At 36.9% G+C, this 27,920-nt stretch overlaps 1 protein-coding gene and 1 pseudogene across 1 annotated transcript; one reads left to right on the forward strand and one right to left on the reverse strand.

The window, feature by feature from the left end:
- Nucleotides 1–582: 582 nt before the first annotated feature.
- On the reverse strand, nucleotides 583–27,536 carry LOC129278457 (uncharacterized). The gene is made up of 4 exons (XM_064111282.1): nucleotides 26,948–27,536; nucleotides 7,477–7,630; nucleotides 5,794–6,373; nucleotides 583–4,416 (listed from the first exon to the last, which is right to left on the reverse strand). The coding sequence occupies exons 3-4, from the start codon at nucleotides 6,292–6,294 to the stop codon at nucleotides 4,039–4,041; spliced, it is 879 nt and encodes a 292-aa protein (XP_063967352.1). The 5' UTR covers nucleotides 6,295–6,373; nucleotides 7,477–7,630; nucleotides 26,948–27,536; the 3' UTR covers nucleotides 583–4,038.
- LOC129281710 (uncharacterized) lies at nucleotides 19,413–24,116 on the forward strand (annotated as a pseudogene).
- Nucleotides 27,537–27,920: the final 384 nt, after the last annotated feature.

Consider the following 27,920-nt stretch of genomic DNA (forward strand, 5'->3'; position numbering starts at 1 on the left):
ATATCCATCGATGTGTAGTTAAGGGGATCGAATCTTTCACAATGCAATTCGCGTCACAATCCTTCGCGTCATAGATTTGGTATCAGAAACGCTGAAAAATAAAAATGTTTTTTTATCACAAATTTATAGCAAATTAACATTAAGCATGTGAAATGAAATGCCTATATGTGAGAAATTAGGAGTGTACATTCTTTCATATTACGGTCAGTGGCGTAATGTACAAAAAAAATGTGGGGGTCGCCTTGTCGTATGGAGCAAAATTTCTTTTTATAGTATATATGATATTCTTAAAGATGAAAATCTACTTTGTGATAGCTTTCGACATGGTAATTAAGAAAATTATATCATTCTTCACCCTCTTTTCTTTCTTTTATTCTTTTTCTCTTTCTATTTTTTCATGGTCCCAATTCAGCCCCACCCCCATCTAAATCTCGAACTGAAGGGTGTGTCTGAATTCACATTGTACACATTGACCCTTTAATGTACTAACTTCGCACCCCCATGCCCCTTATCTCCCCCACCCCCCCCCCCCTCTATCTCTCTCTCCCTCTATCTCTTTCCTACTCCATCCCCCTCATTTATGTCTTTGTCTAGATCTATCTATCTGAATATCGACGTTATATATCTATATATCTCCCTGCATCCCTCAGTAGCTCTCCTAACCTTTTCAGTTTACTACTCTCCACCATTTACATTCCCTTATTTACCTCTGTTTCCTCTTTTTTTCTTTGTTTCCCCCTCCTAAACTTCTTGTTTTCTTGGGGTTTTTTCTATCGGTTTCTTCTATCACCTATATAAAAATGATCACAAGAATTGACACAACAACAAACATTGGTTCCAACGATTAATTTTCAGCTTTCTGCGAGTTTTCATAATATTGCCCAAGCGAAATACATCTTTCTAAATCATGTCAATTTAGCATGACTCCCTTTTCTGTAATACTGCCCTCTATATGAAATGGATTTCTTATGCTGTTATGAGAGGACCTGACGTGATTTCTCTTACTTAAAAATATTAATGTCAGTATTCGGAACATGGAGGATATCGAGAATGCTGAATTGCTTCTTTTGTTAGATTGATACCGTTGTTAGTTGGAAATTGGCATTGGCAGTTTACATTAATTCCGAGATTTTGAATTGATGTCAAAAATCCTTCTTCTTGTTCTTCTTTCTCTTGTTCTCCTCCTCCCCTACCCAGGTAATTGTTCTCATTTCTCCCACACACCTTACCCCCCTCCCCTCTCTCCCCCTTCTCTTTATTGTGTGAGTGTCTCTCTCTCTCCATATCTCCTCTTTCTCTCTCTCCCTCTCCCCTACTACATCTGTCCAATGTCATGAATATAAAGTATAAATTTAACAAAATCTTTTTGACGTCAATTGTATTATCTGGACCAATATTCTATTTCAATAACCATTACCAAAATGACTTTACAATAATACTCTTGATTTGATATATGAATTACCTTACACCCGTTTCTATTCAGTTTGTCTATAATTTACAATGCAGTAGTCTTTTTTAAAGTTTAAATCACTTGCACCAAATTTATGAAAATTGATAGCCCTGGGGCCCGTTTCATAAAGGACTTACAACTGTTGTAACTTTTCCATAATGGCAACTACCATTGTAACAGGGCTCAGCAGCCAATCATAATCAAGGTTTCCATGGTATAGTTGCCATAATGGCAAAGTTACAACATGTAGTTCCAGTCCTTTATGAAACGGGCCCCTGGTTGCCTGCTGTAGAAAATACTGTTTTCTATCGGAATCTCCTTAACTTGATGATTTTCCACTTTAACAATAGACGAGTTACTGCCAGAAGACACATGGCATTGAAAGAGAGCAAATCGTAGATCACTTGATTCTGAAACATCAAAGACGCTTTCAGACGGTATTCATCACCCACGATGGATATACCGCTACCATATCACCAGTGGTGATCAGCAACATGTCATTCACGCGTTACCATCACTGATTGCAACAGGCGATGTGTACCGTGTCTCACACACACATGTTATTACCACTTGCAACAGGGGATTTGCTACAGGTAACACGTGAATCGACAGCGCCGTGACGTGTAATGTGTCACCCCTACACAATACCAAACGATGTCCCACATTATAACACATCACGACATGGCTAACTCACTGCCACTCTTTCCTTTTAAATTACAAAGAAATAATAAAATATCAACCCACTACTTTCGAGGAATGTTTTGACACAATACAACTACCTATATGCACAAATGTATATATTCGGTTATTACGTAACACTGTGGTATCGATTCTATGTATATGATGTTATACATATATAAGGGACAATGTTGCATATTGAATATGCCTCCATTTTATTATTATTACTATTTTATTCGGCACTTTCAGAAATCAAGAACAAGACATAGTAGCCAAAGGCATGCCACAATAACACGGGAAAATGGACACCAGACCGACCAAGAGTATAAAGTTATTTCCATTGATATCGGTCGATTTGGAATCGGTTTCGTTGGTGTGACTGTAGTATCTAGCGATTTGTCATTCAAAGAAACATTTTATATCAGTGGGTAGACCTTAGAATGGAGATGAATTTAAGAGTGTTGCATGTGGAAAGTCATGCGATACATTTACAATTGATTTGACGACAAATGCGACATAGATGTAATGGAAAGGATTCAAATTATCTATCTGCGAGGCACTGACTCTGCGACTATACCCTAAACCATAGACGACATCACCTTCATTACTAAACGGTATAATTTACCTCGATTCGGTCGTCTTTCATGAAAATGTCATTATTGGGTTTGAGTTTTTTTCTTAACATACATAATGCTGAATTTGGTTGTTTCCCCCTAATTCTGAAGTATAATTTTTTTCATCATTTCTATTTTCTTTGAACATATTCGAATCTGCGAACAAACATTACGCCAGTAATTAGAGGTATTGAAAACAAACCCACATCTGTCAGTATTTACACCCATTCAGCTCAAATATCAAATGCTCTCTTGAAATATTCATATAACCAAAGGCACAATAGTCATCACATTGTTCATTTTAGATTATAATGTTTATACTTACAAGGCCAAAACAGAACAACAAAAACGGTGATAGACCCATCAATTACATCCTGACCTAACTATGTACCAGCTATATATCACCTAGTGGAATATTCGCTAGGTTCAATACCTCTTCTGACTCATTTCATTATGTAGAGCATGCGCCCATCTTTCCTAGGTATAATCCAGAAACGTCCTAATAATAACTTAGAGACAGTCAGTAACTATGTTCAGAATTCAAGAATGTGAAAACTCCTTTCCAGCTTCTGTGGTGAAGGTGAGATAAAATGTGTTTTGGCTTTACAAGACTGCCGTCGTTCGAAAATCACGATAGGGATCCATTGATAGTGTAACATTGTACCGCAATACCAGTTCCAGTTGTTCCATTAGGCATGCATTTTGATGCAGACGACTACACTGGCGCACGCAACTGCGATCTACCAGTCAGGTGCTTCCAATGATCAGGAATTATGTTCCGCTAACGTCGATTGTGAGTAGCTTTTAGCTCGGATTCCGTCTGAAACTGCATGCCTACAGGACGTGTGGTCCAGTAGTTAGAGAATTGGACTCATAATCGCAAGGTAGTGAGTTCGAATCCCAACTCTGCCAGTGTCTCCGCTTTGAAAAAAAAGGCCCGAGAGTAATATCTGTTTTCTATAACGTCAGCCACTATGACTGATTAACCTAGAAGTAAAATATTTTCTAGGTAATTGGTTATCTGCCAGCTTGGCGTTTACCAGCAAAACGCTGTCCTGCCAAGTTCCTACGGGAGTTACCCGGGGGAGTTACCATAAACAGAAACAGAAAATTATGGTAGCGTTGCTTGCAAGATTCGGTACACTGTACCACTCATTCATTCATTCACATGATTTTTGTCCTAACTTCGACAAATCCATTTCGTTTAGGCTTAATTCTATACCACGAAAATGTTTTCGTGTTATCATGGATAAGATCTATTAGTAATATTGATGGAAGACGTATGCAAACATTGATTTACACCGGCCAGTATCTTCTGGGCCTCGGTTCAAACGGCTCATACCCGAAATTTCTTGAATTGCGGTCATTTTCCAGGCTGGCAACATCGTAAACATAAGGAAGATTCGGTTCGTTCGGAAGGGTCTCTTTCGCCTGCCGTAATCCTTGCCAGTAGATATCCAATGTCCGTAGATACTCGCGAGTCTTGTTCCCAACGCGATCGTTGTCGGGGTCGCCCCGGCGGTCAGGTCGGAAGACGGCTTGTCGCACCGGTTCGAATGCCTCAATTAACCTCAAGATAACCGTTCGAATCTCCCGTAGATCGTGGTCAAGTCGCCTGCTTTCGGCTTTGTCTGCTGACATATTTTTTGAGATTCTTTCCACTTGAGTAGACTCCTAAGAAAGAACAGAAATGGTAAAGTTGCGATTAGGGACAATTGAAATGAAATGAAGAACAGAGGAATGCGTTTTTCCCACCGTTCCCTAGAAAATGAAAGTCCCCCCCCCAAAAAAAAAAAAATATAATAATAATAATAATAATAAATAAATAAAATAAACAATAAAATAAAAATAAAATAAAAAATAAAAAATCCTCAGCAATTTATATCACCTGAAGACCTTGAGGAGAGCTTAAAGATTGCTGACAAGCTATTGAGAGATCACTGGAAGATTATCTAGCAAACACTCATACATCTTAGAAAGGTCAGTGAAGATCTCTGACTGTCTAACCGAGATCACTGGAACTTTAAAAATACTGAAATACTCCATGACCAACACCCCCAAATATAACTCGTTGTTGCTTGTCTTTTGGCGATGCATGTATTGCATGTCTTTCACTGGTCTTTCAATGATTCGTCAATGACCTATCAGCAGTCTTTTAGTGAGCTCTGCAATTTAAAAAAGCATAAAGGCTATCGGGGCATGATGGAAAGGCTAATTACACCTCTGAAAAGATAAGATACCAAATTGAACGACTACTGAAAGACAACTGAAATAAACCGATTTCCTAAGACCGTTTACTGTTCTGAACCTTGAAAGCTGCTTGAAGACCACTGAAAATCCATGAAACTTGTTTGGCCTTTCAAATGTCTTTCCAATGAACTCTCAATGATCTCCTATGTCTTTCGGGTTTCTAGACTGTTCTTTAAGAGCTCTTCCTGGTCTCCTTTAGCTACAAAACTGGTTGAAAAGTCTCAAATCAGTCTTTCAGCAGTCGGTCAGCAATCTTTTAGTAGTCTCAATGAACTTTCAAATGTCTTTGTATGCATACCATCTTTTGACAGTTTGTCATTTTTAGGGAGATCACTGAAACACTGTATGAGAGAACATTGCCATGATTGAAGACCAGTGAAAGACATGCATGGAGATCATCGAATGACTTTGCTGTATAAAAAAAAACTCAAAAAAGACCGTTGAAAAGCCGTTGATTGAAAAATCAAGTTCAGCATAACTGTCGACCAGTCTATCAGTGATCTCTCGGAGGGGCCTTGGTACGTCAGTCTTCAAAAGTTCTGTAAGTGGTCTCTCAGTTTTTCGGAGATCTTTATACTTTAAAGAGGTCTTTCAAAGACTTCTGGCAGCATGCCAGATGATATTTCAGGTTTTTGGACCCATTCCATAGACACCAATATTTTTTTTATCTTGGGGACTGCTGAAAGATTTTGCAAATATTCGGTCTTTTTGAAGGGTCTTTGTTCCATTTCACAGAAGTAAGACCCTTCAAAGTTTGAAAGGTCTGACAAACTCCTATTGTAACAAAGATATTGTTCTTACCTTTGTAAGCATATTTATCAGAACTGGCGTGAAGATTTTCTCTGGTTTAGCAGGACCGAGAACACTCAGACTCTCCATCAGCCGTTCAATCACCTCCTTGATCAATAACAATGCCTCGGTTAATCGTGTGATTTTAAAAATCCTGGACTGGGAGACCAATGTTGTCTTTTCGTGGGTGGTGTCAAACTGGCGGTTGATGCAGTCCGCGCAAGATCGGAGGTCATCTGCGGCGGAAACCAAGAGTTCCACCGCGTTGTTTAAGATTCCTACGTTGCCTCCTTTGCCTTTGAAACTTTTTTGACACTTTGGAATCTTGACTTCTGGAACCAGTTTCGATTTATCCTTGCAAGAAATAACCCCGTCATCTTCTTCAAATGCAAAATTCTGTGTACCAAATGCCTGATGGTTTTTACCTTTGTTCGGCGCCATAGTTCTTCCGAAATGGCGGAGTATGCGAAACTTAAGTTTCGAATTTGGCAGCGACGAATATTTCCGATTCATTTAAAGAAAATATTGTTTATAGAAGATTTTGAAGATCGCATTCGGATTCAACTGTCCTTGTGCGCTTCCTCTTCGAGATCTGTCAAAATGAACAAAGCACAAAGTACGATTATTCTCTAGAACTTGGCGATTAACATTAACGTTCTACCCTTTCACACCCAACGGCATAAGATATATAATTGATTTGGGGGTGGTTTACTAGTCAGAAAAAGTTTGAAGAAAGAGACGACCCTCCCTCTCCCCCTTACTAGGCTCAATACTACAGCCGCCATTCAGTGAATGTGCCTGTTTACTCTATCAGGCAATAGTGCTCAGGGGCGGATCCAGGATTTTACAAAAGGGGCACTTTTTTCGAGGGGAAAATTTTATAGACAAAAAAAAGTTTTTCACCCAAAATTTAAGGTCATTTCGTCCACGAAAAAAATTGACAAGCAAAAAAAATTCATCGCTTTCAAAAGGGGGAGGGGACACCTGTGTTATAACGGCATATTTACATTACAAATTTGGATTGTGCCTCTCAAAGGGTTACATACCAGCTGTGCCCCCCCCCCCCCTTCCATGGATCCGCCAGTGATAGTGCTGTATTATTCTGGGGAGCGTTTCATGAAAGGACCTGTCGGATGTTTTATTAGTATCCGACAAGTCCCATTTTATCCGACAGTTACCATAGTTACAGTGCTTCCCAGCCAGTCAGAATCAAGGAAAGAATTCAGATCTGACTAATTGTCGGACAAAAATGATGATGTCTAAAATATGTTAAAGACATTGGGAACCTTGATTTCACTTTTAACATTCTCAAAGGGCCCAGTTACCTTTGTCTGTTACTTCTCATTATTGAAGACATGGGAAATTGAGTTATGGAGGCAAGAAAGGGAAAGTACGTAAACTAATCTGAGAAAATATTTTTTTTCATGACGAATGATCTCACATTATTAAGAAATTCTTAGTTTATCAACAAATTTCCGTTAACGTTAAATTCTGATAATTAGTGAATTTATATTGAGACTAGCTCTTATAGGCCTACAACTGCAGTTACTATACATAGTTATGTTATGTTCCATATTTTTATTCCTGTCTATTCCCTTTCTTTTTGAAAATAACTTAAAATCGAATTTCCTTAATATCGATATTTCTTGCCGGATTTCTTGGACATGATGATCTAAAACCGAAATTCAAACTTACCTATGCTTTTCAGTGCTCTCTTGATCACAAAATAGTCGAAGTTTGAGGCAATGATCGGATATAACAGAGCAGAGAAGGATGATGTTGACGATGTAGCGAACCTTCTCAAAGTGCTTGATGACTTTCTTGCCAGCAAAAGTCCTGTCCTTTTTTTCTGTACGGGATACGTCAGGAAAAAAAATAAAACTTAATGACCTCTTCGATCATATGACTTATTTTATTTCTATGTCAGTATGTTGCGAGCATCCTGTTTCGTTTATGTGGCGCCGACCTGACTTTTCGAATCGGTTATACGTTATTGGTGGCACCACGGGAGAGGGGGGAGGGGTGGGCTAAGGGGTTCAGAGGCGGCACAAGGATATTTCGATAGGGGGGCAAGGCGACTAAAAGTCGACGTCATTTTCTTGCATTTTGATAATAATGGTAGAGTGAGATGGTACAAACTTCGTATTTCATACACTATACTTTCTTTTGCTCCCACTTTTTTTCCCTGTTATGTTCCCTACCCACCCCCCCCCCCCCCCCATGGCACCACGCCTGAAGGAATTCGATCTCGCTCCTCAATTGATATAGACTTTGGGAATTTGAAATTGGTCTTACAAAATTCTCCTGCTTTTCTCTTTCTCTGATCTTAACATCATTTTTATGTTTTCATCCTACATCGCAATATAATTCTTTAATGAAAAGTGTCCCGTAATAATAATCATAATTATATAGCATTTATGAAGGGGCCGATTATCTCTAGTTTCCTATTCAATGGTGCACCATATACTTCCTCGGCTTTATCCTCAGCTGCTAAAGGCGCTTGGAGCTTTCAAGGAATTAATCCTGCTGGGTACCTATTCACCTAACCTGGGTTGAGTGCAGCACGATGTGGGTATATTTCTTGCTGAAGGAAAACATGCCTTGGCTTGGATTCGAACCCACGTCCCTCTGATTGAAAGACGAGAGTCGTAACCACTATGTCACGACGCCAATTCTAGGTCAACTATTAAGTACATAATTGGTATTTGAAATTTGATCCCCTGTAATTTTGAGTGCACCCATGACCGCCTGATCCTCCGCCAAACTTCATAGTCTAAACAGGTTAACCCATCGCGTACTGGAACCGGATGGTACCTGTGCAATGCGTATGGGACTTACAGCATTCGGTAGTCAACGGGATGAATTTCTAGAAACATTCACCATGTTCACCTTACTTTTAAGTGTACTTCAAAACTAATCATTCAAATGAATATCATATTCCAAAAACATGACTAACACGGTGCCCTTTGACTCATTTCGTAGAAATAACCTGGTAGCTATAAAAAAAAAATATATTATTTACTGTTTCACCGTTACCTTCGTATGAAATTCACCAAATGTGTCCATCATTTCTAGAACATTTGTAAAGGTCGGGTCAAATCTAACTACTATTGTTCATTTATTGGAGCGGGAATAAAACTATTTAAGGCAGCCTTCGTTAAATATACCGGTACTCGTTAAACGTGTTGACAAAAATGCGGTACGTCTTAATGTTATGGGATTGTTTTCGTTGAAATATAATCAAACTGGAAGATTTAAATACAAAGTAATAACATATGCAAAGGTTTTTTTTTAAAGTCTCATTCATAAAAATATTGGCTTACATTACAAAAGTCTTATTAAAAAAATCCAGAGGAAGAAATGTCATACTATTCAAGTGGGGGATGAAACAATAGACCCCCCTGAACAAAATACATTCGCCGCTAGGATGTACGCCAGTGGGCAAAGGCAACAAATGGAACTTTGCAGCGTACATTCCTGATTAACACATATGGTCGGATATTAACCGTTTAACGTGTCGAACATTAATGATCCTATATTATTTAGATGTTTCTCGACAATCTGATTGATATTCCATCATTTTGTTGGGGTATTTGGATATGGTTTTGGGGTAATTTAAAGCATTTCCTAATCGTTGTTATAATCCCAAGGAGAAAAAAACATACCAGGTGTTCCAGGAAAAGTAAAATGTTGAATTTTAAGTACTTCAAACATTTCAAAATAAAGGACTTGGAATGAATGACAATTGAAATCATAATAACAAGAGGGGGTATAACACGTTTAAAGCATGATTTGAAATTTAAAGAATTTTCGACGTTTTTTTGCATCTACCTTTTTGCATGTTTTGTCAATAAAGTAAGATTATACATTTGATCTGATGATCGTTTGATGTATGCCAGTGATTTTATAATGTTTTTAATAATAAATTAAGAATGGTTTTTCTCGAAACCATTCTCATAATCGAATGACCATTGAGAGCAATGACATGGTGGCATATTATAAAGCCTACAACTCAAGCGAACTTAATTGACTCTGAGTGAGTGTACTTATTAAACACATGGGTTCGGCCATATTGTGTGCCTTTTCGTCTCCGTTATACAGGCCTGGGTCGCGAAGTGGTTTTGAAAGTGAAGTGGGGGCTTAGCCGAAAGTGGCTCAGTCGGGGGGAGGGGGGCTGACTATGCCAAAAAATCACAATTAAATGGTAATTTTTACCATTTTCTGTATGTATTGGAAATAAGTGGGGCCTGAAGCATCATGTAGTAGCATCATGCTAACGATGATGCTACTACATTGATGAGGCAATACTGAGGGGGTTAGGAGGAGGGGGAGGAAGAAGAAGAAGAAGAAGAAGAAGAAGAAGAAGAAGAAGAAGAAGAAGAAGAAGAAGAAGAAGGAGAAGAAGAAGAAGAAGAAGAAGAAGAAGAAGAAGAAGAAGAGGAAGAAGAAGAAGAAGAAGAAGAAGAAGAAGAAGAAGAAGAAGAAGAAGAAAAAGAAAAAAAGAAATAAAGAAAGAAGAGGAGGAGAAGAAGAATTCGGAGGGTGGTGATGATGCTAAAGCTAGATATATTGATGAAATCTCTTTCTACACACAATTGAAACATTTTTCTCGTTACATCAAGTCAGTGGCGTACGCAGAGGGGTGGTTCAACCCCCCTTAAGTTTGTTGATACCCATGTCCCCCCCTCCCCCCCCCCCCCCTCCCCTAAAATTTTTATTGAATACCTTTTTTTTCCTTGTCAATTTTTTGCGGGATAGGAAGCGACCAAAAATTGGAGGTGAAGACCTTTTTTTTTGGGGGGGGGGTTATCAACATTTCATTCAGCTTGATACCTCACCCTCCCCCCCCCCCTTAAAAAATCCTGCGTTCGCTACTGCACCAAGTTGTAGTTAAGACATGAAAAGTAAATGAGGAATGCACCAAATTGGGAAATGAGTAATGACACAAATGCAACTGTTCAATTTTGTGCATGGAATTGTATCAGTAGGTCTCGTGATATAAGGATAATCTACAACTATTGCATAGTTATGAAATACACATGATAAGGTAATGTCAGCAAAAGAAGATAGCAGCTGTCAATAAGAAGTAAAAAGAGATATTCTATACCACAATTGTATTTGTTTTTGTATTGCAAATTTACAAACCTACCTTCAATTTCTACAAACTCGTCCTCATTTTACATAAAATCCATCAATCAAGAATCAGCACATCATTATGTAGCTGTATAAAAGCAAGACGTCTATGTGAGAAAATGTTATTGTATAGCACTAAAAACTGAAATGTTAAATCAACAATTGAAATGTTTGAGGGGTGGCAACCTTTTCTAATTTTTGCACGTTAAATGGTTTGACCAACATTTAAATTGTTGGATTCAGCTTTATGCAAGGTTGGAAAAGATTGTCATTCCTCCAACCTTTCAATTATTGATTTAACATTCAGTTTTTACATTGTAGGCCTATATTCACAACACTGGCGGATCCAGGGGACAAAGCCGGCCCGTGCTCCCTTTTTTAGAGACACTATTTAAATTTTCTAATGTAAAAATGCTATTAAAACAGAACAGAAGTTTTGGATTTTTTTTTTTTTTTGCTTGTCAGATTTTTCCTCAGGAAATTGTGCTCCCCCCACTTTTCGAAAATCCTGGATCCGCCCCTGATTCAATAAATGGAACCACCTCTTCCCCGGCGCCATCTTCCATTTCTAACTGTGTGTACGACCGCCACCCGTATCACGCATAAAATTATTATGTTCGTTACATAATGAAGACAGATGCGCGGGTATGTTTTGGCTCCCACATGTGCACGAGTTAAAAATTGCAAAATTTCACTCATTTTACCCTGACGATGTAACATCAAAAGATTGAACCGCTCATAGAGTGGCGCAATGAGCCAAAAATTTTGAGGGGGGCCCAGATTTGACGTATCGGAAAAATTTTTGTTTACAAAAAGTTGCGAGCGAGTAAAAATTTCGACATTTTTATTACAAAAATTCTATTTTGGGATAGATTTTGATATAACATTAAGAGAATAATATTACTTACTATATTTCACCCTTCTCTCTTTCATTTTCTTACGTTTATTTTTTTTCTTGGTATTAAAACATTTAAGGGGCAAGCGCCCCCAGCCCTCCCCCCCCCCCCCCTTATCTGCATGTCACTGCAATCATTGTACAATCAAACTCAAGTATTTAATTCATAGTCGACTGCATGTGAATAGACTAAATTTAAAAATCTAATCGATCTTACAATCAACCGTACCTGAATAATCAATGTGCTTAAGATTGATATCAATTGTTGGCATCGATGGACCAATCACTCATGTTATGGTAGCTGATGCAATGTACAAAGAAGACTTTTCATCTTAAACGTTTGGACCCAGCATTTATAGTTTATTGAATACATTGACCTGAGTAATGTTCTAAATATATACGATAACTGTGCAATCGGCCATTTTTATGACTTCCTTCAAGTAATTAATGTTTATGTTTAACATCACATTTATAAAGCACGTGCACACTGGATCACGTTGAATCAGCAGCTCATGTAAATGACGTACCATAAAACATAGACAAATGATAGAGTTGTGATTTATCTGATCAACCTCTACTATATGGAAAACCATTAAATGTCATAATTTTTCCTACAGGATACTCGCACAATTTCCTTTTGTTAACGAAGAGGAGCATACTAAATTGTCAAAAAACAATGAATGTATGAATATTCATCGTATCTAGAAAACATTTTGAACAAAGTACATTTTAGGTAGTCGCTTTCCAAATTGTGGTATTATTATCAGATCTATCGCTACTCTTTGTAAGACGGATAACCCTCGTCAGACATGTCAGATCTTAAGAACAGGGGCAACAACATGGTTTGGGGGAGGGGCACTAGCGTACCTACGGGGGGGGGCAGGGGGGCACTCTGCCCCCCTGACGAGCCACAACCCATACAAAATACATATCACTGCCCCCCCCTGACGAGCTTGAAAGACCTTTAATGCCCCCCCCCTTACGAGCTTGAATACTTTTTTTTTTTTTTTTTTTTTTGGGCGGCCGATTTTGCCCCCCCCCCTGTGGAAAATCCTAGGTACGCCACTGGGGAGGGGTAATAGACAGGATTGTAATGAGTCACTAAATTTTGGGTCGGGTCAAGGCATTTCATTGTTTAATAAAATATTTGAGTCGATTCCGTCGAAATGCGGTACAAATTTTGTCAATGGGAACGAGTCAAGGAATACTGCTGGCTTTATAGGCCATACCTTTAGGTGGAGAACAAGAACAAAATGGCTCAAACACCGCAATTTTCATTTCGCACGTTATCCTGCATATAAAATCTAACAATGTGATGTAGATTCCAGCTCGATCGCCTTGCTCTTTTGTTCACATGTTTCCGAAAACAAATTACCAATGCTTTCCCCAGGGGAGGCAATATATGGGCAACGGGATGACCCCCCCCCCCCATGATTTTTTCAAACAGTTAATAAAATGAAAAAAAAGCATGAAATGAAGAAAATAAAGGGGGATACGAAGGAAAAAGAAAATCATTAAAATGATCGATTAAATAGGGCGTATAACTTTTGATTATGTTTTTACCATCACAAGTGATTTGAAGTCGATTAAAAAAAAACAAGAACGAAATTATATAAATACAGGTCAAGTCAGTTAGAAGTGATTAAGAAAGAAGTATATTCAGAACACTGATGAATTAAAAAAATCAGTAGAGTATAAAAAACAATACACGTAGTCTGAAATAACTAACATATCTTTATCATGTTCATGTGCCCCTGACTCTAGATTCATAACACAAACCCGACGTTATTAAAATGCAAATAAGCATACTTGAAAAAATCCATTATCACGGAGAGTGTTTGTATCTCCATGTCCATATGGTGCGATGAGTAAATATGCATAAAGCGGATTTCAGCGAGAATAAATTCTTAAATTTTAAAATCATATTTCTCAGTTAACACTTGCTTTTAGCAGCATGTTCCAATGTCGATTATTGTAGACAAAATCGGAGCCAAGATTTCACAGTGGGAGGGGTTACAGAAAATAAATCATTTTTTCCCGCTTTCAACAAGCAAGCAAATGAGCAAAAGGCCAAGGGGGGAGGTTCAAGAAAATAAAGGGAAAGGTTGATATATAATATAATTTTCTGAATATTATGTAGAAATTTATCCCCAAATTTGATCCTCATTCCCAAAAGATTAAGTCGATTCGCTCGCTAGCGATTATTTAGACGTTTTGCTCAAAACATACAATGCTGAAGCCCTTCAAAATCGTTGGTGCATTGCGCCACTACATTACCACTGATTACAGCTTACTAATTAAGGGCAACTCCGACTTGTTTCGCCTTCCTGAACCAAAAATGGAACCTTCCCTTTAACATATCATTAATTAAAATCTGCGAAACAGCTTCTGCATGTAGGGGATATATATTCCGATGTACCAATGGTATATTAATTATGCATGCGTGGTTGAATGCTGCTGTAGGGTCTAATTAACATGACCAAACAAGACATAGCCCCGTCTCCCGTTTAATAAAGTAGATTCTACTTTTGACTCATAATCGATAATATAATATACTTGTAAGAAATTGATGCTTCATTTTCAGCATGCAAATACGCCTAAATATAAAATAAATTTCTACCAACCATTTACACTCTAAAAAAGGTTTGCTCAATATTGGGTAAAATGGGAACATACATGTTGGTTGGGTAAAAATATATCCAATATTTTGTTAATTTTGCGCAATGTTGCTTTGAAATAGCCCAATGTGAGGTTTAAAAAAATACCCATCAAACATACATGTTCCCTTTCTACCCAATATTGAGTAAAATTTTATTCCTAGTTTTAAAAGTGTACAATTGCACCCGTATAGCAACCTGCGTTTAATCTACATGTATTGGATCTCAATGGCTCTAAATAAAGTGATTCATCCGTATCTTTTAAAGTGTTTATATATTTATATTCATTTTTTGTTTGTACGTATTTTGTTTTGATATTGAATAAAACCAAACCAAAACAAAATCGTTCAGAGCCTGTATTACTAACATTTATTTCAGGGACATGAACTTTGTGGTCTCGAAAGCTTTTTAGGGTGGGGTATATGGCATATCATACACATTATATACACTGGGGATGGAAAACGTTTATTTATTGCAAGATGAGTAGGAGAAGAAGGGATATCGTGGGGGCTGTGCGATTACATAATATCTTCACAAATTGGAGCTGAAATATCATCCTCTGTTATGAGAGAAAAAGAAGAAGGAATAGTAGAAGTAGAAGAAGAAGAAGATGGTGAAGAAGAAGATGGAGAATAAGATGAAGAAGAAGAAGAAGAAGAAGAAGAAAGAAGAAGAAGAAAAAGAGGAAGAAGAAGAAGAAAAAAGAAGAGGAAGAAGAAGAAAGAAGAAGAAGAAAAAGAAGAAGAAGAAGAAGAGGAAGAAGACAAAAGAAGAAGAAGAAAAAGAAGAAGAAGAAGAAGAAGAAGAAAGAAGACGAAGAAGAAAAAGAAGGAGGAAGAAGAGGAGGAGTGAGAGAAGAAACATAATCTCTTTGAGAACAAACCTTGCGATATACAATTATACGATAGCTGAAACCTATCGCATTTATTCACTGTTGTATTGTGTAATATTTTTTCATGGTCCATGATTTTGTGAAATATGTATACACTTTCACTAGAATCAAGTCAGTCAATTATTATTTACTAATTTCGACATATTATTTATTGACTTAACTGATTTAACGGAAGCTACATGTATAATCATCCCTTTCATCAACGCTTTTTAATAATGGAACCCTACTGTCAGTTTTATCTCAACCACTAACCAAGGAAAGTCCAAGCCGATATAATCCATTAAAATCACAAAATATAGACATTGTTAATCATTATTTGATAACTTCCGGCATTAAAGCTCTTAAGGCGTTAATACCACCTGAGCTCAATTATGCATATCATCATATATATTTACACCACAACACAATGTAAAGCTTTCTTGGGCTATCATTAATGATATTCTAAATATATTTTTTTACCCTAGTATAGGCATCTTAGGAAAATCGAACGTTGCATTAAAATCACCTACGCTTTAAAGCAGAGATATGTAAATTTGTGATAAGAAGCAATAGTGTTTGGTGGTGGGTTAGGGTTGGGGTTAGTAGTAGTAGAAGAAGAAGTATGGTAGTAGTAGTAGTAGTAAAAGTAGCAGCAGCAGCAGCAGTAGTAGTAGAAGTAGTAGTAGTAGAATTAGTAGTAGAAGTAGTATTAGTAGAAGTAGTAGTATAGTAGTAGCAGTAGTAGTAGTAGTAGTAGCAGAAGTAGTAGTAGAAGTAGAAGTAGTAGTAGAAGTAGTAGTAGTAGTAGTAGTAGTAGTAGTAGTAGTAGTAGTAGTAGTAGTAGTAGAATTAGTAGTAGAAGTAGTATTAGTAGAAGTAGTAGTATAGTAGTAGCAGTAGTAGTAGTAGTAGTAGCAGAAGTAGCAGCAGCAGTAGTAGCAGCAGCAGTAGTAGTAGTAGTAGTAGTAGTAGTAGTAGTAGTAGTAGTAGTAGTAGTAGAAGTAGTAGTAGAAGTAGAAGTAGTAGTAGAAGTAGTAGTAGTAGTAGTAGTAGTAGTAGTAGTAGTAGTAGTAGTAGTAGTAGTAGTAGTAGTAGTAGTAGTAGTAGTAGTAGTAGAATTAGAAGTAGAAGTAGTATAAGTAGAAGTAGTAGTATAGTAGTAGCAGTAGTAGTAGTAGTAGTAGCAGAAGTAGCAGCAGCAGTAATAGTAGTAGTACTACTACTACTAGTAGTAGTGGTAGTAGTAGTGGTAGTAGTAGTAGTAGTAGTAGTAGTAGTACTACTACTACTAGTAGTAGTGGTAGTAGTAGTAGTAGTAGTAGTAGTAGACTTGCAGTAGTGGTAGTAGTAGCAGTAGTAGTAGTAGTAGTAGTAGTAGTAGTAGTAGTAGTAGTAGTAGTAGTAGTAGTAGTAGTAGTAGTAGTAGTAATGGTTGTAGTAGTGGTAGCGGACTTGTAGTAGTGGTAGTAGTAGTAGTAGTAGTAGTAGGAGTAGCAGTAGTAATGGTTGTAGTAGTGGTAGCAGACTTGTAGTAGTGGTAGTAGTAGTAGAAGTAGTAGTAGTAGTAGTAGTAGTAGTAGTAGTAGTAGTAGTAGTAGTAGTAGTAGTAGTAGCCTGGTAGTAGTAGTAGTAGTAGTAGTAGTAGTAGTAGTAGTAGTAGTAGTAGTAGTAGTAGTAGTAGTAGCAACAGTAGTAGTAGTAGTAGTAGTAGTAGTAGTAGTAGTATAGTAGCAGTAGAGGTAGTAGTAGTAGTAGTAGTAGAAGTAGTAGTAGTAGTAGTAGTAGAAGTGGTAATAGTAGTGGTAGTAGTAGTGGTAGTAGTAGTAGTAGTAGTAGTAGTAGTAGTAGTAGTAGTAGTAGTAGTAGCAGCAGCAGCAGAAGTAGTAGTAGTAGTAGTAGTAGTAGTAGTAGTAGTAGTAGTAGTAGTAGTAGTAGTAGTAGTAGTAGTAGTAGGGTGAAGTTATAGTAAAAGAAGAAGTAATATTGACCAAACTGGCTGTGCTTAGGGTTACCACTAGCTCAACCAACTGCATAATAATCTGTACAATTGTTTTAAGTTATTAACACTTGGTGCACCTGGATGTTTAGTAAGGCTTTGAGTAACCCTTGAAAAATACAACCAGGGGCCCGTAACACAAAGCTTAAGCAATGATCGTAGAACATATTTCTACGATTGATTGCATTGACTACAATGTACAATCAATCGTAAAAATCAAGCTTACGATTAATCGCTAACTTTTGTGTTACCATGGTTACGGGATCCTGGCAGTCCGCATTTTACACCTGAGCTATCAAAACAGGTGCACCTTTTACTGCCTTTGATTTTATATATAATTATGATTATCTATCTATTTTTGTTCCAATACGACCAGGCAATACGATCATATTCAATCATGTATTTAAAGCTGATTTAAAAATTGGAATTAAAGGTGCGTGTTTTATATACAGGGAGAGGGAGAGAAAAATGGGCACGATAATTAGGATCAGGGAGGCAATTAAACTAGAGTTTACCTAAGGCATGGAAAACGAGTCAGTGGCGTATTTAAAGCCAAATAGTGTGAGGGGGCCAGACATGGCATATGAGGGAAAATTTCTAAAAATCTGCGAACGAGCGAAAATGTTGACATTCTTAAAACAAAAATCTAACTTTATGATAGATTTTGTCATAATTGTCAGAAATCGTTATCCTATGTCACCATTTCATTTTCTTTCCCTTTTCTCCTCATAATTGTCAGAAACTGATATCCTATTTCATAATTTCTTTTTCTTTCCCTTTTCTCCTCTTTTCGTGAAACTTCTGGGGATCCATGGCTCCGAGTCCGCCCCCCCCCCCCCCCCCATCTGCCCCCATCAGTACGCCAGTGAATTGAGGACCGTAATTTATTTGACCATAAGTTACAATTTATTAGATTCCATGAGATAACAACAAGATGATAAAATCCAAAATATAAAGTAAATCGTGACAACTCGAATAAAGTGATTTCTTGTTTACTTTATATTTTCATGGTTTTCAACTTTTCATGTTTTTTCAAATGTGACTCATATTCATAATTATGTATACCGTTGTCATATTAATGAATGTGGTTTGTTTTGTACTCTTCAGTTGAATCTGATCCGTCATTACCCGAAACCTAAATACAAATAAGGGCTCTTAATGTACCTTGAAACTTTATCTATTTCGAAATTATGATAAATTGGTATCTGTTGTGTAAATCTTCTTTCATTTGGCTGTTGAAAATAAACTACGGTAATACCCTAACGTAACTATTTGAACATCGCTTAATAACGGCGAGGAATATTGGTGGTTTGGGTAATTAGAAAGTCTAAAGTTTAAACTTTAAAGTTTTGTGTGACAGGCATGAAGTGATATAGGATCCCCCCAAAAAAAATGTAAAAAACAGGGATTTCCCTCCTTGGTCCTCGTTAGTCGTAAATCTGAATTTGTCTTCCTCTGCCCACGTGAAAGGACGTCGATAAATGGAGCCAATTACAGTTCAATTAGTATTCATCATATTCTTATTTGTAGTTCTTTGGGGCGTTTCGTATCATGGGGGAGTGACGTACTACCCCGACACTATTTCATTTCTTTAAGTAGTGAAAAAGGAGAAGTAAGGGGGAAAAAGAGGGAGAAATGGAGAAAAAAGAAGAGAAGTATTAAAGGAGAGGTCTAGGCCGTGTTACTCTACACTGCAAAAAAGTTGCGTGAAATCCGTTGCAGAAAGTGGTTTTAGTATTTGTTGTTTGAAGTGTTGATTAAAATTCACGCAATATGTGTAGAAAATAAGGTGTTGGGGGAAAGTTAAGAATCTGCAACGCTGCGCAACACTTCAAAATCAACTTCGTGAAAATGTTGGGCGAATTATTTCTGTTGCTAAAAACATGTTGAGTAGAAATATCAACTTCGACAACTGTTGAATGGAAATAAAGCAACCGTTATCAAATGATACTCACTAGCGAGTTTTTCTACAACTGGTTGTTCGTATTTCATACCAGAAACATTCACTTAGGCAACCGTTGCTGTAAAGTTACGCAATCAGTTGCCTGAGGTGGCACACGCGGCTTGTTTTCGGCAAAAATGTCGTCCTCGGTGCACGAGTTATTGTTGGAGTGGGGGCTTGAACGCCTGGAACAAACGTTTGAAGGTGAGTGTTGTGTATAATTGTTCAATACAAGTCGTAGAATACAGTTGTGTCAATTAATGGACAGATTAAGTAATACAATAGAAGTGCAAAACAGGAAAAAAGTGTGTTTTCAATCATTCACATACATCGTATGTTCATGCATGACATGATGCACAGCCACAGCTTTGCTCGAGAAGCAGCGACAGTCCCTCATTGCATCATTACATTGCACGTATACATCATTGACATTGTAGCATGTTCATGTTGTATGAGACTTAGACTGCTACGATCATAGTCTGTACATGAAAGGTATGGGGTCAAAGGTCACCTCGGGGTCATTACAGGTCAATGACTTTCGGTGGTCAAAATTTTAAGATTGGTCGCAAAATCCACATACTTTGTTATAGTTTCATGAAACTTGCACACAATAGTCCTTGGGTAAGGGTACATATGTGACCCCAACTAAAGTGGGGTCAAAGGTCATCTAGGGGTCGTTAGAGGTCCAGGTGGTCAAAATTATAAGATTGGTTGCAAAAATTAATCCACATTGTTGGATCTTTATGAAACTTGGACACATTGAGCCTTGGGTAGTGGTACATATGTGACCCCAAAAGAGGTGGGGTCATAGGTCATCTAGGGGTCAATAGATGTCAATTGATTCACAAACCGCGATGCATATGGCACACTATTTTTTTTTTACTTTGGCAACATTTCTTGTACCATTTTGGCAATTGCCACAGTGAGGCAGAGTGGCAGATTTTAAAATTGCCCCGATTAGCCACACAGTTGATGATTGTTACTCTGATCCCAATTAAAAAATATCAGGTGTGGCTAAAATTAAATTCTAAAATTTTCCACTTTGGCCCACTCTGGCAATTGTCCCAAGTATTTTTTTTTAGTGTCTACTCTGGTAATTGCCAGAATGGGCCAGGGTGGCAAAAATCCCGTGTTGTCTGTATTTATATTTTGAAACATTATTTTTTGCAGATGAGAAAAGCAATCTAGCTTTTATGTTCATGCCGCTTATATTTGAGGGCCGAAGTGGTGGCAAAAGCAAGGGGAAATCTGCTACAAGTGACTCTATCCATTAATTCATCGATGCCCAGTTGGTAAGTTGAGATTGAAATGTGAATGAAAATACCTGGTACCGAGTCAGCAAAAAAAGATTTTTTTCTTCACATTTTGAATAAAAATTTGTAAAACTATTTGTAATATTTTTCGTGTTACAAATGTTTTGTCATGGATGGACAACTTTATCCATTGAATGATGTGTTCTACCAGAACCTGATGTGCCAAAAATATTCTTCAAGATGGTTCCATCTTTGTCTCTGATCTCCACCTTTTTTATTCTCTTCCAAAAAAAAAATAGGTGCATGATGATGGTTTGTTTCCTATGTCATGTCTGAAGTAGAGTACATGGATGATTTGCTTAAGAAAATGTGACATGAACGGTGTTGATGACAACTTCAGTATGTCTCAATTGTTAAAGATGGAGATGCTTAAAAATAATATGATGTATATTTCTTTTCTTTTTTATCAACCCTTTTCCTCAAAGGTTTTGTTTGTTTCCAGTTATGATCAGTCACCTTTGTTCACTGAAACTAACATTTTATTGTATTTGTATTCTTGTGTTTTCAGGATGTTACCAATGTGACAGAGTACTTATCAAGGATTGATGCTGTTGAAAGACCACAACCTTTCATCATCATCTTGTATTAAAAAAGTGTGCTGCAGCCATCCCAGTGTTTTGTCGTCCTAGAAAGGCATGCCTTGCCACAGCCATCACTGTTAAAGGCGGTTGATTTGTGCTATAAAGTGCATTTTGTTATGGACTTGAATTATCAAGTTGACTGCCGAGCAGTGTGGAAGTTCATAGAAGCTATCTACCAACAGCCAGATGTCAGTCCTCAAAAAGAAAACAGCCAGGTTCGCCAATTCAGAGCATACATGTTCCATTATAAAGAGAAGAAGTAACTTCACCAAAACACTCAGTCCCTCTGGCGATAACTCTTGTACATTGTAATACTTATGTGTACAACTTGCTTGGAACAGCTTGGACATACCTGTTCTGAGGTGACACCCTTTGTTATAGTGTTAGTTATTATTTCCTTGAGATAAGGAAATCATTTGCGTTCTTCATAATGTTTTGATATTTCACCTTTAAGGTGGTATGAAACCCAAAATCAAGTTGTTCTGTTTAAGTTCAAATCAGGTTAGTTGCAGAGAGCAAGCCAAACTAAACTTAATTCCAAAATTTAAGCCAAATCGGACATACGGTTTTTGAGTTATTACTGTTTAAAGATTCTTTGTATTCTATTGTTTTTGCCAATAACTTGATCAAGTTATGAGGAAAATTGGCAAAATCAGCTCATTAATATTAATTTTTGCCAATATTTTACCAATATTTCATGAATAAACCTTCATACTACTTTTATCTTACAGAATTTTGGTCTGAAACTTTGCCAGTGTGTTTCTATGGCCCAATATATTAACGTAAATTAGCATGTCATTTCAGATTGGAAAGACCAATTATTTTTGTTTCTTTTTGCATTTTGATGTGTATGCCAGATGCCCATAAATAAGAGAAAAAATTCCCTATTTTAAAATGTGTTTCTAAAATATGAAAAATATGAAAAAAATAACTTAGAATTCCGTCCCTCACATTTTTGAGATACAAAAGTTTGTTTTGGGGCTGGAAAATCTTACTGGATTTTGTTGTAACTTTCCAAAGTATCAATTATTATTTACCTCAACACATGTAAGAAAGTTTAGAAAAAATTGGTAAAGTTAATATGTGACCATCCACCACAAAGGAGCACTGAAGTCGGCAAAAACTTTCAAGACATTTTGATCATTTAGCTCGAAATAAACAATGATATTAATTGATGTGATTTATTGTTGATCACCTTCATATCTACCAATTAAAATGAGAAGAAAAAGAATTGGAAATCTATTTTTCCAGAAAGATGTGTGTTTATGTCACAAATTCATGGCCGACTTATGTGCTCCTTTGTAGTGGATTGTCACATATGGTGTGGTAGAGTCAAAAAGATTTTGTGAGGGACAGAATTTCTGCGATTAACGGTGGCTTATACGGGGGCAAAACAGGGGTTATGCTTAAAATTCAAGCTCATTTGATGTAGTATGATCTGAGCATGTTTACACATTTTTCATCAAAATTGGCCAAAAAATGATTTTCTTTGATTTTTATAGCTATTAAGCCTTCCAAATTCTACAACCTTGACACAAATAACCTTTATTAAGCATTTCCAGGGGAAAAATGTATGTTTTTTGCTAAAATATGTATTTATTCAGCATGATCTACTATGTACCTAGTGGTCTCAAAGATATTTTTCATATTCACCACCCTAATGACAGGGGGGGGGGGTGAAAAATATTTCGTTCCGCGTATTTGACAATTTTACAAGATTGTCGATTGCATCAGGTTATCATGGATTTTTTGGCATAGGCCTACTGATATTATTTCAATTTCCCATATTTAAACTAAAAATTTGACAAATTTGTTCTAAAGATCTGTCCCTTGCAGAAAAGATAATTTTGGCTTTGGCCCAACTGAATACTTAAGTTGTTTGCCGCAGCCTATTTTATAGCTTTTGATGATAATTTGCTTTCATCAAACTTAGTGATTACGTTGTGAAAAGGAGCAACAAGGAAAGTGTGTTCCTCATATTTGGATATTTATAAGTTAATTTCTTAACTTACAAACAAAAGTGGTGTATGGTCATACTACTGCATACTGATCACTCATACTTAGAGGGTACAACTTTAATTATTCTGATAAACCCTTACATTTGTCACATCATATTTTTGTGGGACAGCAGATTGGTTATACCTGTTTTGGCGTTTGGGGTGACACTTTATCAGAGCCTAGTGTTGTGACTTACTCAAGAAGTTACCCCTATAATTGAAAAAGAGAACTGTTTTATCATTCCACAAACAAGTAAAAACATTTTTAAGGATGGAACTTATTTATTTTATGGGGTTGTAGATTGATGTAGTTTTATTTATTGTTTTAAAGTGAAAGTGACGGCATGAAAAGACTACCAGAAACAGTCGAGACTATAACTTAATCATGTTAATTTGTATATCCAAGAACTGAATACCTCCATTGGTTACTGTAGCCTATTTACTAGTTCTAACATTAATTTGTTGATCATTTGTTTTCATCAAATTTAAGTGATCTCCTTGTGATAATGCAACATTTCAAAGGCATCATAATTTGAATTGTTCACATTTTTACGAGAAATTATGATTTTTAATGACAAAAAAATAGTCTAAAGCAACAGTGTGTCTGGTCTTGTGCCTAATTTTGGCATGCAATTGTATGTTTCTCAATCATAGAGTTCATCATACTATACCACCCACAAGATTAATGATGATCATGACAATTGCATGTCAAAATTAGGCAAGGGACTTCTCTTGTCATTATAAAAGGTCAATATTTCTTGTAAAAAATGTGAAACACTCAAATTATGAGTTGTTCCTCTTTTTTTTTCTTTATGCAGGTCCAATATTGCTAACATGCAGCAAGTTTGGTGTATAAGAAAACTTGGTTTAATGAATTAAGTTTCAGCTTTCCATGATGCTAATGTTCTGAATGAAGTATGTAGTGTGTTTTCATGACTTTGTTTATTAAAAATCTGAAACAGAAGAACAATAGTGTACTGTGTTATAAATTGGAAATGCTCAAAATTCTGATGACAGGTGCTGTTTAAAGTGAAAGAAATACTTACGAAGACACTCAGCATTTGATAAATATATTACAAGTGGGCAAAGGTTGATACAAAAAAACACTCAATTGTTACTAAAATAAAATCCATAATTTAGCCATATTATGCAACAATTTGATCTACTACCTAAAAAATGAGTAAATAAAAGCTCAATATATATCCAAATAAAACCCAACAAATAGTAAGAAAATGCTCAACGATGCTCAATGAACTAGGCGCAGCAACAGTTGCATAGTAAATACTCAACAAATGAGAAAGACAATACTCAACAAATAATGAAATGTCATATTTCAGCAATACTTGGTATTTTAAAAACACAACGCATGAGTAATAGAATGCTCAACACATAATGAAACCTCGTATGTATAAGCAATTGCTGGGTTTTAAATGCCCAACAAATGGTTATTGAAATGCTTAACACTTGAGAAAAGATACGCGCAATTAAGCAATAGTTGATATGAACATTACACAATAGATGGTTAAATCAAGACGTTCAACTGTTGAGTAATTGTAATTGCTCAACTGTTGAGTAATTGTAATTGCTCAACATCTGAGTGACATCAATTACTCAATTGTTGGTGGAAACTGTTACCCAACAATATTGGTGATTTATTACTCAACAGTTGAGTTGCAGCCTCCTTGAGCAACGTTGTGTAAAATGTTGAGCAAAATTTTACTCAACATTTTTGCAGTGTATAATATCTCAATGATTATTGATACAAAATAATGACGTCACCCTTATGTGGAGACATGCCGTAGGTTCCTCAGTATCCGAGTCGGAAATCGTGGCCTCCCTCATGGCAACGATATACCACCTTTGCTATTTAGAGAAATTAACAGTTTAAGCATTGGTTGAATATGCAGTGGTGAATAAGAAATCTTGAAATAGGAAGTGGCCAGGCATTTTTTTTATAACAATTATTTGTTACATATAGGGTCAAGAAGAAACTTAGAACAGTCTTTTTCCCTATAAGAATAAATCTCGCGTTATTGCAGTATTTTATGAGAGAAATAGGACATAATATACCTACATCAACATAAGGTCTATGTCGTAATACACAGACAGACTTTTTTCAGCGAAGTGGATTCGTTGCATCTAGTGGCGTAATGAACCAAAATGTATGAAGATTTCGAAACTTTTTTATTTAAAAAAAAAATCAAATTTTGTGATAGATTTTGACATAATATTTAGAAAATAAGATCACACATCCCTATTCTCTCTTTCCTTTTCTTTTCTTTCCTTTTCTCTTTTCTTTTCTCTTGGTCGTGAAATGTTCGGGCAAGATCTCCTTCGCCCCCCTCCCCCGTCTGTACGTCACTGGTTGCATCATGAAATGATTTAATAATGATGTAAAATAATATAATATAATCAATAAAACGTTTAAATTAGAAAATAATGTGCATAATGTGCAATCGATAATTCAATATCAATGTTACTATAATCCTGCTGGCTGCAAAGCATTTCATTTTTTTTTCTAATATATCTTGTTTCGAATAATTCCCATTGTCCTCATATCAACGATTATTTTACAAAACATATTGGCACGATTGATCTGGAAACAGCCCCACCGAAACCGACTCCAAAGCGATCGACTGTATACCATTCGTAATAACGTAATATAGCTTTGATCGGTCTGGAGTCGGTTCCTTGGTTATAGCATAACCCAACCGCTTGGGTTACACGACATCTGCTCCTCCCACATTGCTCCGGTCTTACATAGTACGTCTTTATATATGAGAGGGCATACAGTGAGAGTTAAGAATATAAGAGTTGTTTTGTTCTTATAATGTAAAGATAAGTATTAGGGTTAATTCATTCAGCTTTGGAGGTTAGGTTTAGGTTTGGCTCAAAGTTGACATTTTCAATCGGAGAAATTGTCGCCGGAGCAAATGTCATGGAACCAAACAAGCACTCACCCCACACTATGTGGAACGATATTCAGATCATAAAGCGAATGTAAACAAATTCACCATTGGATTATTACAAGGGAGATGTATACTGCGGATTACAGAGTATGGATAAACATCAACAAACAAACGACGACATTGAATACAAATTTACAGCAAATGTTGGGCACAAGAAAACCCCCGGGGGGGCCACTTACATTGACGAGTGGATACCATGCGCGACCAAAAAAACACGTAAAAAGGATGTCTTTTTCACGATAGGGCACGTTACGTACGTAACGTGATAAGGGTGTCAAAAACACAAAAATAATGAAAAAAGGGTATCTATTTCGCTAGGAAAATTACGTGTTTAGGGTCAAATTTGCGGGGATGATAAAACAAAATTAAAATGTTTTATAAAGGATGTCCTTTTTGCCCCAACACTTCGTGTTTAGAGTCCGATTTGCGCGAGGTGTAGAAGGTGGGGTCGTACTAAACCAAATAAGGTAAAGCCGAAGACCGAAGGACCCGTAACAATAAAACATTCCTGTACTTGTTTAGGGGTTCATTTCAGGAAATATTTGCCAAGAGTATCGTTTTATTTCCAATACTTGTTAAGGGTAGGGTTTTAGACGCTAATACTTGTTAAGGGGTGCATTTCCAGAATATGGAAATTACGTGTTTAGGGTGCTTTTCGAGACCCCATGGTCGCGCATGGTATCCACTCGTGAATGGAAGTGGCCCCCCCGGGAGAAAACCACATGCCAGTACAATAAACATGAATGTGAACATATCAGATATACAACAATTATATAAACAGCAATGACAAATATGCTTCGAATTTTACTCACGTTTACAACACGAAGCAGCCGACACGGTACATTGCTATCCACTCCGATATCAAGCATCTCATTAACGATTTCCCGCGGTATATTGTGGTCGGAGCGAGCTGCTTCAGCAATTAATCAGAGCCTGCCTCGGATCCACCATCCAGGACCGCTGTAAACATCAGACACGCAATAGAGCGGACAAAAAGCGAAAGTGGAAAAGGCCCGTTTCTGCGATGTTTATACCCGCCAATATTATGCTTAAAATCCCGGCTGAAGATAATTTATTTACGAGTCGCCCGCACCCGCCAACTATAGCGTGTGATATACCAGTAATTAGCATCAAATTCGAATGCATCTGCTAATAAATGGCGATGGCAAGAATGTACACTTTGTATCATATATTACAAAAATTCCGTGTCAATGATGCGAAAAAGGCGACTTGCTCTCGAAAATCGACGCCCAACCTGAATTAGGAGACTAATAGGCCTACGTTCCTCCATGAGAATGTAGATTCTAATTCGTTCTGTAAACGAGAGCATTGTCGACTGTTTCCTCTCCTGATAAGAGAATGTTTTACTTGCTGTTATATTGTTGCTTACCTTGTTTCTATATCTGTAAGTTTTGTATGTGTATACATTAAACATATGAACATTATAATGTTATGTACATACCGGCATTTTGTAAACCCTCCCACATATAATATTGAGAGCTAGCGAAATGAGCGAGAAAATAGACTTTTCTTATATAATTTCATTGTATAATAAATTACTATAATCTGATGATGCTTATTTTAACAGTAATAATAATAATGATTAAAAAACTTTATATTATAAAGTATATTACTCTTTTTGATATCTTGGACGGGGGGGGGGGAGGTTATGCGTACCATCATCCCCCATCCGGAAAATTTGTGGAATAAATCCCTCCACCTCCTCCCCCCTCTGTGGTCTACGCCCATGAACGGTTGCATTAAAAACTGTCAAATCATTGTTGG

Source organism: Lytechinus pictus, chromosome 16 (genome assembly GCF_037042905.1).
Source record: "Lytechinus pictus isolate F3 Inbred chromosome 16, Lp3.0, whole genome shotgun sequence".
Lineage (NCBI taxonomy): Eukaryota > Metazoa > Echinodermata > Echinoidea > Temnopleuroida > Toxopneustidae > Lytechinus > Lytechinus pictus.